The sequence below is a fragment of the Chionomys nivalis genome, chromosome 5 (assembly GCF_950005125.1).
Source record: "Chionomys nivalis chromosome 5, mChiNiv1.1, whole genome shotgun sequence".
NCBI classification, from domain to species: Eukaryota; Metazoa; Chordata; class Mammalia; order Rodentia; family Cricetidae; genus Chionomys; species Chionomys nivalis.
In genome coordinates this window covers 84,184,171-84,198,001 of record NC_080090.1, presented here as the reverse complement: position 1 = coordinate 84,198,001, position 13,831 = coordinate 84,184,171, and the positions used below count along the sequence as shown (strand labels likewise).

General features: G+C 40.1%; 1 protein-coding gene across 4 annotated transcripts in view; it reads right to left on the bottom strand.

Moving 5' to 3' along the window:
- Ppp1r12b (protein phosphatase 1 regulatory subunit 12B) overlaps positions 1-13,831 on the bottom strand; it is a 209,717-nt gene that overhangs the window by 128,353 nt on the left and 67,533 nt on the right. For 2 of the 4 annotated variants that reach the window (XM_057769521.1, XM_057769522.1), the window contains exons 9-12: positions 9,426-9,538; positions 7,556-7,756; positions 6,196-6,278; positions 5,040-5,165 (exon numbers count right to left, since the gene is read on the bottom strand). In XM_057769521.1, coding sequence (XP_057625504.1) covers positions 5,040-5,165; positions 6,196-6,278; positions 7,556-7,756; positions 9,426-9,538 — 523 coding nt within the window. Of the gene's footprint in view, positions 1-2,312; positions 2,490-5,039; positions 5,166-6,195; positions 6,279-7,555; positions 7,757-9,425; positions 9,539-13,831 lie in introns of those variants that run through there. The other 2 variants (XM_057769525.1, XM_057769523.1) reach the window with 2 other exon arrangements.

Genomic DNA, 13,831 nt, shown 5'->3' with positions numbered 1-13,831 from the left:
ATTTTAATTTTTTTTTTTACATTTATTTATCTGTGGTGTGTGGGGAGTGGGGTTTGTATGCATGTATATGTGTTCACAGAGGTCAGAAGACGATTTCCAGGAGTCAGTTCTTTCCTTTGACCATGTGAGATCCAGGGATGGAATAAAATTGTCAGGCTTGAATGTAAGTTCCTTTACCCAACGAGCCATCTTTCCAACCTTTCTGTATACTTTTTATTTCTTTTTCTTTTTTTTTTTTTTTTGGTTTTTTGAGACAGGGTTTCTCTGTGGTTTTGGAGCCTGTCCTGGAACTAGCTCTTGTAGACCAGGCTGGTCTCGAACTCACAGAGATCCGCCTGCCTCTGCCTCCCAAGTGCTGGGATTAAAGGCGTGCGCCATCACCGCCCGGCTACTTTTTATTTCTTAAGGCAACAATGTACCTACCCCAAATCGACATCTTCTAAGGTCTGCCAGATGCTGAAAATACCCCATGAGACACAGATCTAGTGTTTCTGAAAAAAGTATTAATTTAAAGGTCTCTCTTTGCCTGCTTCCCCCTTGCCTATTACTTCATATCCACAATGCAGCCACCATGGTTAGAACTCCAGCAGAGTTATTCCAGACTGTGAGGCAAACCTTGGATAGAATCCATGGTGTAAAGAAAAAGAACTGGATCTTTTAAGACTTTGGAGCTATTATGCTGGCCTTGTTTCTGGACTTTCTTACAAGAAAAAGAAACCATCTCATACTTAAAGCAGTATTACAGGGATTTACTGCTGTGTGTGAATAAACCAATCCCAGCCTATAAATCCCTTCTGTACAGAGACTAGTTCAGTTCCTGTCACAAGACAGGATTCAACAAAACAGTCTCCAGTTTCAGCTATGTTGTTTCCTCAGTGTTGAGGGTTAAATCCAGGGCCTTTAGGCATGCTAACTAAGCAAGTGCTAAACACTAAGTTAAGCTTCCATCCTCCTGTCTGGATTCTTCATCTTTAGTGATAATATACAGAATATCAATATAGCTGTATTATTATAGGAATCCAATTAATTTCTACACAACTATACAGTGTTACTATTAGAGTCATAAGTCTGAAATCTATATAATTATAACAGTATTATTGATAATTCATTATAAAATAGTTCTAACCAAATTAATGGTGACTATTTGTTTCAGGGAAAGAAATCTATTAAACTGGCAAACATCAATCAAACACCATCATAATAGATATTCTGGCAACAGCATTATCATCATTTCTATTTATTTTTAATTTTCATTCTGCCAAAACAAGACCCATAAAAGCCATATGGCAAAACAAAAATAGCCTCCAACATGCAGGAAAGGGTAAAAAAGCTGTAGTGCAAGGAGCAGCTAGCAGCTGGAGAAATGTTCTGGTTAAGAGCACTTGATGGTCATGCAGAGGACCCAGTTTCCGTTCCCAGCAACCACTACCGGTGGCTCACAAGCACCTGAAAATGCAGTTCCAGGAGCTCTGATGTCCTTTTCTGGCCTCAGCAGACATTGCACACATGTGGTACACTTACAGACAAGTAAGCAGAGACACATACACAGCAGTGCAGATTAGTACATCTGTGAGGGTGCCAACTGGGTGTGGTGGTTCACGTCTTAATCACAACACTTAGGAGGCAAATCTCTCAGTTCAAGGCCAGCTTGGTTTACACAGTGAAGTCAAGCCAGCCAGGCCTACCTAGTGAGACACTGTCTCAAAACAATCAAAACAAAAAGGAACTGAAGTCCTGCTGTGTTTTCACAAAGACACTCTACCATGCTACCTTTAAATGAATGGAAAACCAAAAAGATACGCTCCCAGGACATAGCTTCTGCAAACACAAGCCTCTCCTCACAGTGCTCCCAAAAGAACACTGATTAGCATAATTCTCAGAAGGCTATAGGAGGTTTCTGGAACATGGATTAGCTTTTCTTCTGGGTTTGTATGTCATCTTCCAAAAGACTAAATACACGAGACTCTTACTAATAAGTAAAATGCGGGAATATTTTTAATATATAATTTATTATCATGGGCTTGACTCTAAAACTGTAATCACAACTGGAAAGGTGGTTGACAAATGAAAGCAATCATGCTACTTTGACCCCTGAACATCAAGACAATGATATGGATTCAATGTTATTCAATAAACAACTGCTGACTGTCTAGTAAAGACAAAATAAAAGCATTTTTATTAAATTCTGGATACTGTCACAGGAATTTAAACTTACTTCTACACTGACAAAGCCTCTTTGCTTCAAATCTCTTATGTGTTTCCAGAAGTATTAACTGTGATGATGCAACTCAAATGGCTCCAAGAAGCCTTACCTGGCGTGTTGTACAGATGCAGTAGTGTTTGTACTGACTGGTGCAGGGCAAGAGGCAGGTTGCCACTGGCTGCCCCGAGTGGATGAACCAATGGTAATGGGTGAGGTAGCAGGAGATGAATTGCGATTGGCTGAAATGTAGGGACTTGTGGGGTCACTACTTTTACCAAATGAAGCACTGCAAAACAGCACACAGTCACTTTCTTCAGGACATGCTGCTCACCCACCATTTCCCAACCCCGCCTCCCACCCAGATGTGAAAGGAGTGTAGGTCAAAGAGACGGCATGGCAACCAGGAAGTGGAGAGGTAACTCCAGCTGGAGTTGGGTCTCCAGCACAAGCAGGCAATCATCCAAGAGTGAAACAATCATCACTCTTTGAAGGATGATTTTTTTTTTTTTGATCATTCATCCAAAAGAGTAAAGGAGGAGATGTGACATTCAACAAGGGAAAGCAAGAAAGTAGAATACATGACAAGAGACTATTATTGGAAGAAAAAAAAACCCTGACAAACCCAAGGCCCCGAATCATGCATCATGACTACCTACATGATAGAGAAGTAATGCTGTGAAGCCAGAAGACCCAAGGGTTGGGGGAGGTCTTAGAAATGTAAACAGTAAAGGAAAGAAAGGAGAGCTGTGGGAGAAAAAAATTGCTGCTGCAGTCATTTACTTTAAAGAAAAATGTCTTAGGAAGGAGTCAAAGCTTTAAGTCTACAAAGTAATAGTGTATGGGCAATGAAAGGCAAGGGTTGTAGCTTGTTTGTTTTCAACGTAAGGACGATCTCAACTACAGCAAAGCCTTACTGGGTTAGAAGTCTGTAAATGCTTTCTGACTGTAACAGAAGTAGGGACGATGACAGAAAGCTGTGAAAACTTCACTAGAAGAGCAGTGTTTTACTGGGCTGTATGAGACTCGTTCCTGGCTAAATACAAGAGACGATGTAGAAAATTCCAAGACCAAGGCTTGGCATAGCTGGGGGACGAGAGATTTCCTGCACTTTCTTTTTAAAATGGTGATGACATATAATTCTTTCTTCTCGGAAAGACTACAAGGCTTTATAAAATCACTCTAGGGTCACAGACAATGAGCGAGGAAACCTAAGGCACCAAGTAACTTGTAGATCTTTTCTCAAAAAATGCTCATCTAATTAAGCACAATTTGCAGTCCTTTCATCTTCTGTTCACTGTAACTTTGCTCAGTCTACATCAAAACAAAGCCATTAAAACTCATTTGCTGATAAATTTAGATCATAAACATCAACAACCCCCCCAAAATAACTCCACACTTGGAAACTAAATGGAAGCTTTCTTTCTTTCCCACCTCTAGAACGTTATTCTCTTAGAAAAGTTTCTTTGATATTGGATTTGACTGTGAGAAAGAGTGATATATCTTGGTAATTCAACGCCTTTCCTTTTAAGAGAAATGGATGACACCCTCATAAAGCCCCAAACAACTGATTGGTATACTAGTCAGTGGGCTTAAACGTAACTCAGTTGGTCATATGCTTGCATAGTATACAGGAGGCCTTGGGGTCAATTCCTATCCTTATAAATGTGTGTAGTGACATAAACCTGTAAGCTCAGCACTCAGGAGGTAAGAGGAAGGTGGATCAAAATTTCAAGGTTACTTTCAACTACACAGGAGTTCAAGGCCAACTGAGGCTACATGAGGCTCTGCCTATACAAATAAATAAATACATACATAAAATAACCATTGAACTGCACTTGTACACTTCCAAAGTCAAGACCTTTCCTAGGATGTACCTGCAGAACTGAAGAATTAAAAGGCAATAGTGTCTATCTCCATCAGAGCTTATTCCCATGCTCCGACATTAACCACCTGTCAAAAGCCTTCCTGTTAGGTAGAGATAGTTTTGATCACAAACAGCTAATCTGCTTTTATAGTCTTGGCCAAAGCCTGTTTCTAAGGTAGTCATCTAGAAAGCCTAATGACAAAGGCAGGATGTGGCAGCTGGAAGGGTTAAGTGGAAATGAAGAAAGAATTCAAAGTAAGCAATGAAAAACAGATTCTTCTACATCAGCAGCAAAATTCAAACCAAAATATTATTAAGTGCCTCTTGTAGCTTAATGGTTCTGGCAGAGGTGCTTTGCTTGCTGGCTAGCTTGTGGCAAAGAAAATCATTGCAGGAAAGAGAATACAGATGAGATCAAAGGAAACCCATGTACCTTCTCTGTACACCAAACTTGCGAGTTTCACATCTTGATGGATCTGAAGGCCATTAAAGTCATAAAAAAACAAAAACAACTCAAGTCCCTAAATTAACAGGCTCAACATGAAATGACTTAAATCCAACAGAAAACTGTTCCCATTTCCCACTCCTTATCACCCTATCGTGCCCTCCCTCCTCCCACCCCAAAGTGTAACCTGTACTCTAGTTTTAGAAAAGGGAAAATCAAGACTAGGCGAGAATGTGTAAATTCCATCTTCCCCAGAAATCACTAGGTGCTACTTCAGACTGAAATTTTATTAGGGCCGAGAGGATGGAGTATAAAGTCAGGTTTGTAGTGAGGATTGGAATTGGCTTACTTTAATCCAGTTAACAAGAGAAAAAATTAATTTTAAATTAGTGAAAATGTTGATCCCAAAAATCTAAAACGCCATTCATTTTGTGGTACTAATTGGGTATAAAGAGCATGCAATCATTACCCATCCTCCCATGATCAGAGTGAAGAAAGATTATCTCCCACCCCTCTGCAGCTGGTACCTTTTCAAGTAAGTTGACACATAAGGGGAAGGAGCAATTGTCTGTGGCGTTTCCTTTCCCTTTGTTTCATCCCTCCACAGCTGCTTGGTGTGGGAGCCACTCCTCACTAGGTTAACGGCTGACTCTCTGTACAGGCAAGAAAGAAAAACCAACAAAGCAATGATTCCTACCACCAATTTGGTCTATAAACAGAGAGAACAGCCAATTGAAAACTGTAACATGCTAAAGAAACAGGCACATGCTTCAAGCGATTCTGTTTTGTTTATGTTTCTTATACTAGGGTTGGCTTTCTTCTCTTAACCTTAAACCCAACTCATTCCAACAGGTACCAAATTATACCTCACACCAAAAGTCCCTCATCCTTTTGTGATGAGGAGTCACTTTTTTTTTTTTTTTTTTTTTTTTTGATTTTTCGAGACAGGGGAGGAGTCACTTTTTAAGTCATTTAAAAAGTACCTTGCAATGATCCCCAGTGGCAGGTTGCGAAGGAGCTAATGAGGTTACTACAGGAGGAAAAGGAGGGGTGCTGCTAGGTGCCTCTTCAGCACTACAAATGAGAAGATATCCAGAAGGGACTGTAGTAGGTTTTTTGAACTCACAATCAAAAACTTGGGGTCTTTGCTATTAGAGGCTGTAGGCCTACAGCAATCCTTCTTGGGCTTTAATGTTTATTTGAATCACTTAGGATATTCTGATTCTGATTCCACAGCTCCAACAGGCCTCCAAGTGATGCCTGATAGGAGCAGCATGCCTTAAGAAAAAAAGGGTCTAGATTAACTTCTGCCTTGAAACGCAGGACATTAAATCTTACTTCCTTATAAATGAGAAGCTGATCATTTCTCAGTCTAGTGGTATATAGTATACAAGGCATGGCCGGGCGGCTTGAGAAACAAAACAGAGCCTGCGAGGGTACTAACACTAACTCATACTTGGAAGGGTCACAGTCCTGCAGACAGTAATGTCTAAACTGGAGTTACAATATAAAGGGTTAAAAATTGGCAAAAAATGGTAAAGGCTGGGAAGTATTCTGAGCAGAAGGGACAGGCAATCCATAATGTATTGACAACGCCTGTGGGACAAGGCAGACGAATAACAGCCAGATCCCTAAGCCCAGAGGGGCTGAAAGACATCATCTTTTGGCATGTATTGTGATTACCTGTTCTCCTTTTCTTCAATGTCACTTGTGCTGCTGAGCCTCCGGGGTACCAACGTGCTAAAATAGTTTTTGTTTTCTCTTTCCTATAAAAATAAAAATATGTAATACCCAAGAAAGGTTCAATACTGACACAGCACAAAACATTTTTGGTAGAAAAGCAGGACCCTGCTAGGCATAGTGGTGCACTTGTAATCCCAGCCCTTGGGAAGTAAAAGCAGGACCAGCCAGACCTACAACAGTGAAACTTTGCCTCAAATCTCAAGAAGGAGGAAAAGGTGGAACTTACATATTCTCATATCTGGATTCATCCTTAGTTCTATTTCAAGTGGTATTACACAAGACTAGCTATTAAAAACTTACTCTTACCTCTCCTTCATAAAAATCCTGTCTGGAGGGAAACAATTCTCAAGAGAAAGTCAGGATGCTCCAGTGAAGGAAACAGCACAACATATACAATGGGCAGCACTGAGGGAGTGAGAAGGGGTCTGGGAAGCCACAAGCAGCTCCATGGGACTGACGCCCTGCATACATCAGTCTCATTTGTTCTCCAGCTATTTCTTCCCTGAAATGCGACTTCCATAGGGACACACAGAACAGATACACTGCAGCTCATCCCTTCAAGTTGTCACCAGAAAAACAAACAGTAAGAGGACTATAATTACAAGGAAGACCCCAGAGAAAAACACGGTGTGAATCTAGTAAAATCTAGAAACAAATTCTTTTTTGAAGTCAGCCTAATCATATATTTATATAAATGAGAAACAATAGATTAAAATTTTTCTTGCAGGCAGGGTATGATAGCATACACCGAAATTCTAGCACTCAGAAGGCTGAGGCTACATAGCAGGTTCCAGGTCATCCTGTTCTAATTTTTAACAAAGAAACAATAAACCACTAAGTGCTAACATGCTTTAAGTTGCATTAAGTTCAAAGCTCAACTATGCTTGAAAACATCAAAAGAATAAGTTTTCCTGATACTGACTCAGAAGAACCATTTGGGCCTTGTTCAACTTTGAGTCATTATTTTGCTCTGGGTCAAGTAAGAAAGAATGAACATAAAATAAGCCAAAAGGAAAAAGCTATTTTTAAGAAAAATATTAGCAAATAAATAACTACTTGATGAAACTACTGAAGTTACAAGGCCAACTCATTCCAACAGATACCAATGCCTTTACCAAAGTCCCCATCCTTTGGCAACAAGGAGTTACTTCTGTCCTCCATCTTAAAAACATCTTCACATTCTCTGTACTTCCATAGTCAACTTGGGGGCTAGAAAGCACTCCCATGTCGTCATGACTGCATTTCCACTGAAGAACACTGCCTTGGAATGCCCTGCATACTCCTCCCCTCTCCACTGCACCTTATCCTTGTCATCCAGCAAAGCTGAGATCCGAGGGCTTGATGAGGAACGGTAGATGGAAGAACCTCGATCCCTAAAGGCTTCCCTGGAGTTGGCCACTTCACTCAGCATATTGTGACTGCCAGTTTTTCTGAGTCCCAGTCTCCATGAAGAAGGAGATTCGTCTTTGGGCTCTTCTGTCTTGTTGAAAAGACTGGACAGCTGTAAGGAAAGGAAGGAAGGGGGAAGTCCTGATGATCTATTCTGCTTTGTCCTATTTCATTTTCCCCACTTAATGAAGTTCAGTGGAACAGCCTAGGAACGTACTAGAGGAACCAAGCCCTGGCAGGGTTCCTGCCACTGTGCCCACTCACTTGGCAGATGCTAGATGCTCCCAAAGGCTCTTTCTTCAGAAGCCAGCATTGAATTCCAACTCTTAGTGCTCCTACCCACAAACCTGCTCTGAGCAGGGAAGCCCCTTTGCTGTCCTTGTGAACCAGCACTGTCCTGAAGCACTAGGAGACTGTGCTCTGATGATTCACATTCTTTTGACTTGCTGGGTACCTGAAAATAAGCTACCTTTCCCCTCTATGTCTCAATGTGCTTATCTTTAAAATTGTGGTAATGAACTTAATTCTTCCCTCTGATACAGTCTGAAGAAACAGGGTGAGCTAATAATTAAATATATGTGGATGCAGTGTTCTCCATGAGATAAGGTAATTATTTCTTTTTATTGAAAATAGATTTTTTTTCCTCACATAATATAACCTGAGTGCCTTCATTTTTATACGCCACTGTGACTCTAAAGGGAATTCTTCCTCCTTTCCCAGTATTACTTTAGCATAGAGGGAGCATGTGTAACTGCATTTCTTTTTATTGTTCCTTTATAAAAGGTAGGAAGTGCAGTCACACCTAGAAATATGTGAGTATCTGAGGTGCAAGTAAATTACTGGATAATGAGCAAGGATGGCACTCTATGTAAAGTTTGATTAATCATTCACAATGATGTCTCTAAAAGTAAATAAGGCCTGGCTAGACTTTGTTTCCTTTCCCCTATGGCCAATTAAAACCTCTAAGCCAGAGTTTCAGACCAACTGTCTCTCTGCCAGAAGCCTACAGCTTTGGAGAGGCCTACACAGAGTTGTTGCAGGGGTGCTCCTGGAATTTCAACAAGCCCTTCTCCCACAGTTGCCCACCATATAAGGCAACAACCTAACACATGAGACTAAACTTTTCATGACAAGTAGAAAAAGCACTTGCCATCAAAACATTTCTAGATGCTACGTGCCTTCCCACCAGTCTACTTTTTAAACAGTTGTCTTCATTTTTAATATGAAAAAAAAACCACAATTAAAACACAGAATCTTTTTGGTCCCAGGATACTTTCATCCTGTTACTGTAACACATTTGTAGCCATATTTATTTGGCATTTGTTTTTCAAAGACTTGGGGGGCATTGTTATGGACAGGATTTTGTGCCCCTCTAAAACTCATACTAAAGCCTTAGCCAATACAACTGCATCTGGACGCTGGGCCTCTGAGGAAGTGACAAAGATAGAATGTGGTCAACAGCACAGGGCTGACTGCCTTCTAGGAGACAGACAACAGTGCTCTTTCCACATGTTAAGATACAGCAAGAAGGAGGCATCATCCAATCAGAAGACAGCCCTCATGAGCAATCAGACTGGCTAATACATTGTTCTGGTGACTCTCCAGCCTCCAGAACTGTAAGAAGCAAAGTTCCATTTTTTTTAAAGTCACAGTTTAAGGTGTTTTGGTGTAAGAGACTAAAAGAGGCAAGAATATACTATTTTGCAAGAATTCATCTTTGAGGCCTTTGTGTTACTGTAGCAGAGTGAAATATAACCTCACATCAATTCCAAAGTACTCACTCTCCTAGCAGAAGAGGCAGAGAAGGTGTTCTGAGCTGGGGCTGGGGTCTGCTCCATGATACGACTCTTGCTTTCAGAGTTGGAATGGCTGACAGTGGCTTCTGGCTTTTTATCTGTTATTTAAGACAAGAGAAGCAATAAATATAAATATGAAAATCTTATCTTTGTGTGTATAAATCCCTTTCTACTAAGAAAAAAATGTTTTGCCAAATCAAAGATTATTAGAACCATGGGATGTCTGAACTCACACTAGGACGAACTTTAGCAACTGTGGGTAGAAGAAAATAAACTCAAGGATATCCTTATCTTGGTAGGCTCCAACTTCTGATAAAAAAAAAGTCTCTACAGTAAAGTGTGTGTGTATATATATATATATATATTGTATGTAAAATTTATCATTATAAAGAATCTGTTCAGTTCTGTAGGCTAGGAAATGAAAACAGAAAATACATAAGAAAGCCTTTGATTTCGAGGTAATCACAACAAAAAAGAAACAAGACACATTATAATAAAAACACAAGATCTTATGGTTGATTCGGATCAATAGGTACTGTAGATTTTAAAGAAGGGCAGAGCCTCTGAGGAAGGAAATAAGTTCCAGAGAAAGTTGAAAGACAGACTGATGGATAGGTGGAGGAGGAACGATGTCTCAGTGAACACAATCACACATCTGTTGCAGAGCTTTAGTAACTGGACTCACAGGACTAGGAGTGACTGGTCCCAGCAGTCATTAATCAGAAAGCTTGTCTGCTATATAGCAATTAATAACTAGCACAGAGCTTTACCTAATGGCTATAAATGGTATTTATACTCTGAGAACAGATCCAGAGTAAGTTTCATGGGTCCTGTGGTAATTATAAGCTACACCTAATTGTGTGATATGAAGTTACATATTATATTTGAACCTCTACTTTCTAATTAATAAGAGATTTTAAAAAATTATTTATATTTTTTATATATGAGTGCTTTGCATGTATACCCGCATGCCAGAGGGGGCATAAGATCCTATTATAGATGGATGTGAGTCACCACATATACTAGAAATTGAACTAATGAACTCAGAACCTCTGGAAGAGCAGCCAGTGTTTGCTTGCCTGCCTGCCTTCCTTCCTTCCTTCCTTCCTTCCTTCCTTCCTTCCTTCCTTCCTTCCTTCCTTCCTTCCAAACAGAGTTTCTCTGTGTATCAGCCCTGGTTGTCCTGAAATTCACTTTGTACACCAGGTTGGCCTCGAACTCACAGATATTCACCTGCCTCTGCCTCCCAAGTGCTGGGATTAAAGGCGTGCGCCACCACTGCCTGGCACAGTCAGTGCTCTTAACCACTGAGTCATCTTTCCAGCCCTTAACCAGAGATTTTAATTTCTGCATTAAGAAAATTTTTATTTTTTTAAACTTTTATATTTAATTTTGTTTTATGTGCATTGGTGTTTTGCCTGTATGTATATCTGTGTGAGAGTAGAACTGGTCTTACAAACAGTTGTGAGCTGCCATGTGGGTGCTGGGAATTGAACCTGGGTCCTATGGAAGGGCAGTTAATGCTCTTAACCACTGAGCTAACTCTCCAGCCCCTAAGAGAATTTTTATAAAGATTAGAATTAGTACTTTTAAACTGCATATCTCATTGACTATAGTAGGCCTCTTTATGTTTTTAATGCTATCATTTTGTAGGTATTATAATGATTAAGACATCTTTTTTTATTTTATTTTTTTTGAATATTTTTTTTATTTTATTCTTTAAAATTTCCGCCTCCTCCCCTTTCCCATTTCCCTCCCCTTCCTCCCACACATTGCCCCCTCCCCCCACTCCCCTCCCCCTCACCCCTCCCCCAACTCCATTACCCCTTCCTCTTGATACTGAAGAGCTGATTAAGACATCTTTAAGTAATAAATATATCTAGACTCCCCAAGAAATCTAGCTTATGAGCCAAATGAAATGGATGCTACAGTACTGGTTGCCAATGCAACATGACTCCCTAAACCTATGGCCTCATGTAGTGCCCTTTTCACACTAACTCTGTGCTTGACCAGTTACTTGCTATGGCCTCTGAAACATCAGCAATTGCTCTCTTAATGAATCTCAGAATCCAGCTGCCACAGGAAGAAATGAGGCAAGCCTGATAGATGAGAGGAGATCACTTGTCCTAACCATCATAGTCAACTACCAAGAGCATGAGCAATGACATCTAGGACCAGCTATCCTTCCATGTCTTACCAGTTGAAGGTACAAACATAAATAAGCACACCACTACCTTAAGACACAGACAAGCTATCTACCTGCTCCCTTCCCCAATTGCCAAGCCATAGAATAGCATTCACAAAAAGAGCCTTTGTTTTTTTAGCTCCTTCCCTCCCCACCCACACCGAGACAGAGTCTTATGTAACTCAGTATGATGTCAAATTGGCTGTGTAGCTGAGGGTAACCTTGAGCTTCTGATCCTCCAGCTTTTATCTTCCAATTGCTGAAAATTACAGGAATGTGCGGGAGGTCAGATTTTATGCAGTGCTGGGGATCTAACCCAGGGCCTTGTACAAGTGAGGCAAGCACTCTACCAACTGAGCCATACGCTAGCTCAAGAGTTACTGTTTTTAGATATTATGAAGAAATATAGAATTGATATACAAAATTCTTAAGTCAGACAAAAAAGAGAAAATAGAAATTCTAATAAAAATGTTTACATTAATTTTCAAAATATAACAGATATTTTTAATATATTATCACTTTATAATACACACGAAAACTATAATTTTTATGAGGTTGCATCTATGGGTCTTTAAAAATGGGAGAAATGCATCAAATAGATATTTGTTCATTGTCTGCTCATGTGATAAGCACATCTGGAAAGGCCTAGGTAAAACCCATTTCCATGTACTCTACCAGCACATTTAATGAGCACCCACACACAGAAGATGAAGAAAACACATAAGAATATTCAAATGCACCCAAAGCTTGTCTATGGGAACAGCAGAGGGGGTGAGAAGAAAACCAGAAGTAGTTCAAGTATTAAGTAGCATGAGAAAATTAATACAAAAGAGCTAAAAACAAAACAGCTACTAAAATCAACAGAAGAAACCCATGTATCTACATGGTCTGGTAGCATAAGTTTATTTGAGTTGAGCACTGAGATATGAGGAAAATTTCAGTTGGCAAAGAACTACAGAAATGAGCAGGGAGTCTGCCCACACCCGGCTACTGGTGATTTCCTACTTGCTGCACCGTCCCTGCATGCTCCCATCACACTACTGCTTGCTGCACCGTCCCTGCATGCTCCCATCACACTACTGCTTGCTGCACCGTCCCTGCATGCTCCCATCACACTACTGCTTGCTTCTCTGCAGCAGAAACACACATGCTGCTTTTCCTCAACCTCTTTGCTTCCTTCACTGACATCACCTTAATTTCTAAACACAGAATGCCCTGAGGTTCTTTCTCATACCTCTTGTTTTCTATCATCTGTGGGACCCTCATACTTCCCTATAGTTTTTAAAAATTATTTATTTTATTGTTTTATATGTGTTTTGGCCTGCACATGTATGTGTACCACATGCCTACTTGGTGCCCACCATGGAAGCTAGAGTTACAGACAGCTGTCAGCTGTTGCCATGAGTGCTGGGAACTGAATTTGGATTGTCAGAAAGAGTAGCAAGTGTTCTTAATAGCTAAGCCATCTCTCCAGCTCCTCTTTTCTATGGTTTTCCACTTTTACTTCTAATATAGAGAATTTCTACTGTTCCCTCCTAAATTGAGGATTTCTATACCCAGGAAACAGTGCCATTGGCTAGCAACAAAACCTAGTTCATGTGTCAATATCTCATTCTAAAAATAGAGTGGTAATAACATATGCCCTAAAGTATGGTTGTGGGGATTTAATAAAATTGTTCAAGTGTATTATAAAGTAAAAAGCACTAAAGAGATGTAAAGTTGCATTGTAATCCCAGAATGAGTTATAATCTTTCCTAGTGAATACCAGTGATTGTATTTACCTCTCTCACATGACATGTATTTTATTCATAAAAGTCTTCTACTCGCCTACGAGGTAGAGTCAGCAAAACCACTTAATGAATATGAATGTCTGTTGTATGCTGAAACCTCAAGTATAATAATAAACGCAGAGTTCCCAGAAAAACTGGTAGATACTACAACTTCAGAAGTAAGTGCACAGTGCTATAGAGACAGAAATGAAGTGAAAAGGCACAGGATAGGAAACCATAGGAAGGAGCTTATATTAGTTGCTATCTTATAACAAAAGCATCTTAAGGACGGTGGTGTGACTTATAGTTCTAGGATATATAGTTCATCGTGGAAGGAAAGTTAGGCAGGAGTAGTATGGCTGGACACATCGTGTCCACAATCACACAAATGCTTGTCCTCAGCTAGCCTTCTCCCTCTCCCTCTTTTTTAATGTAGC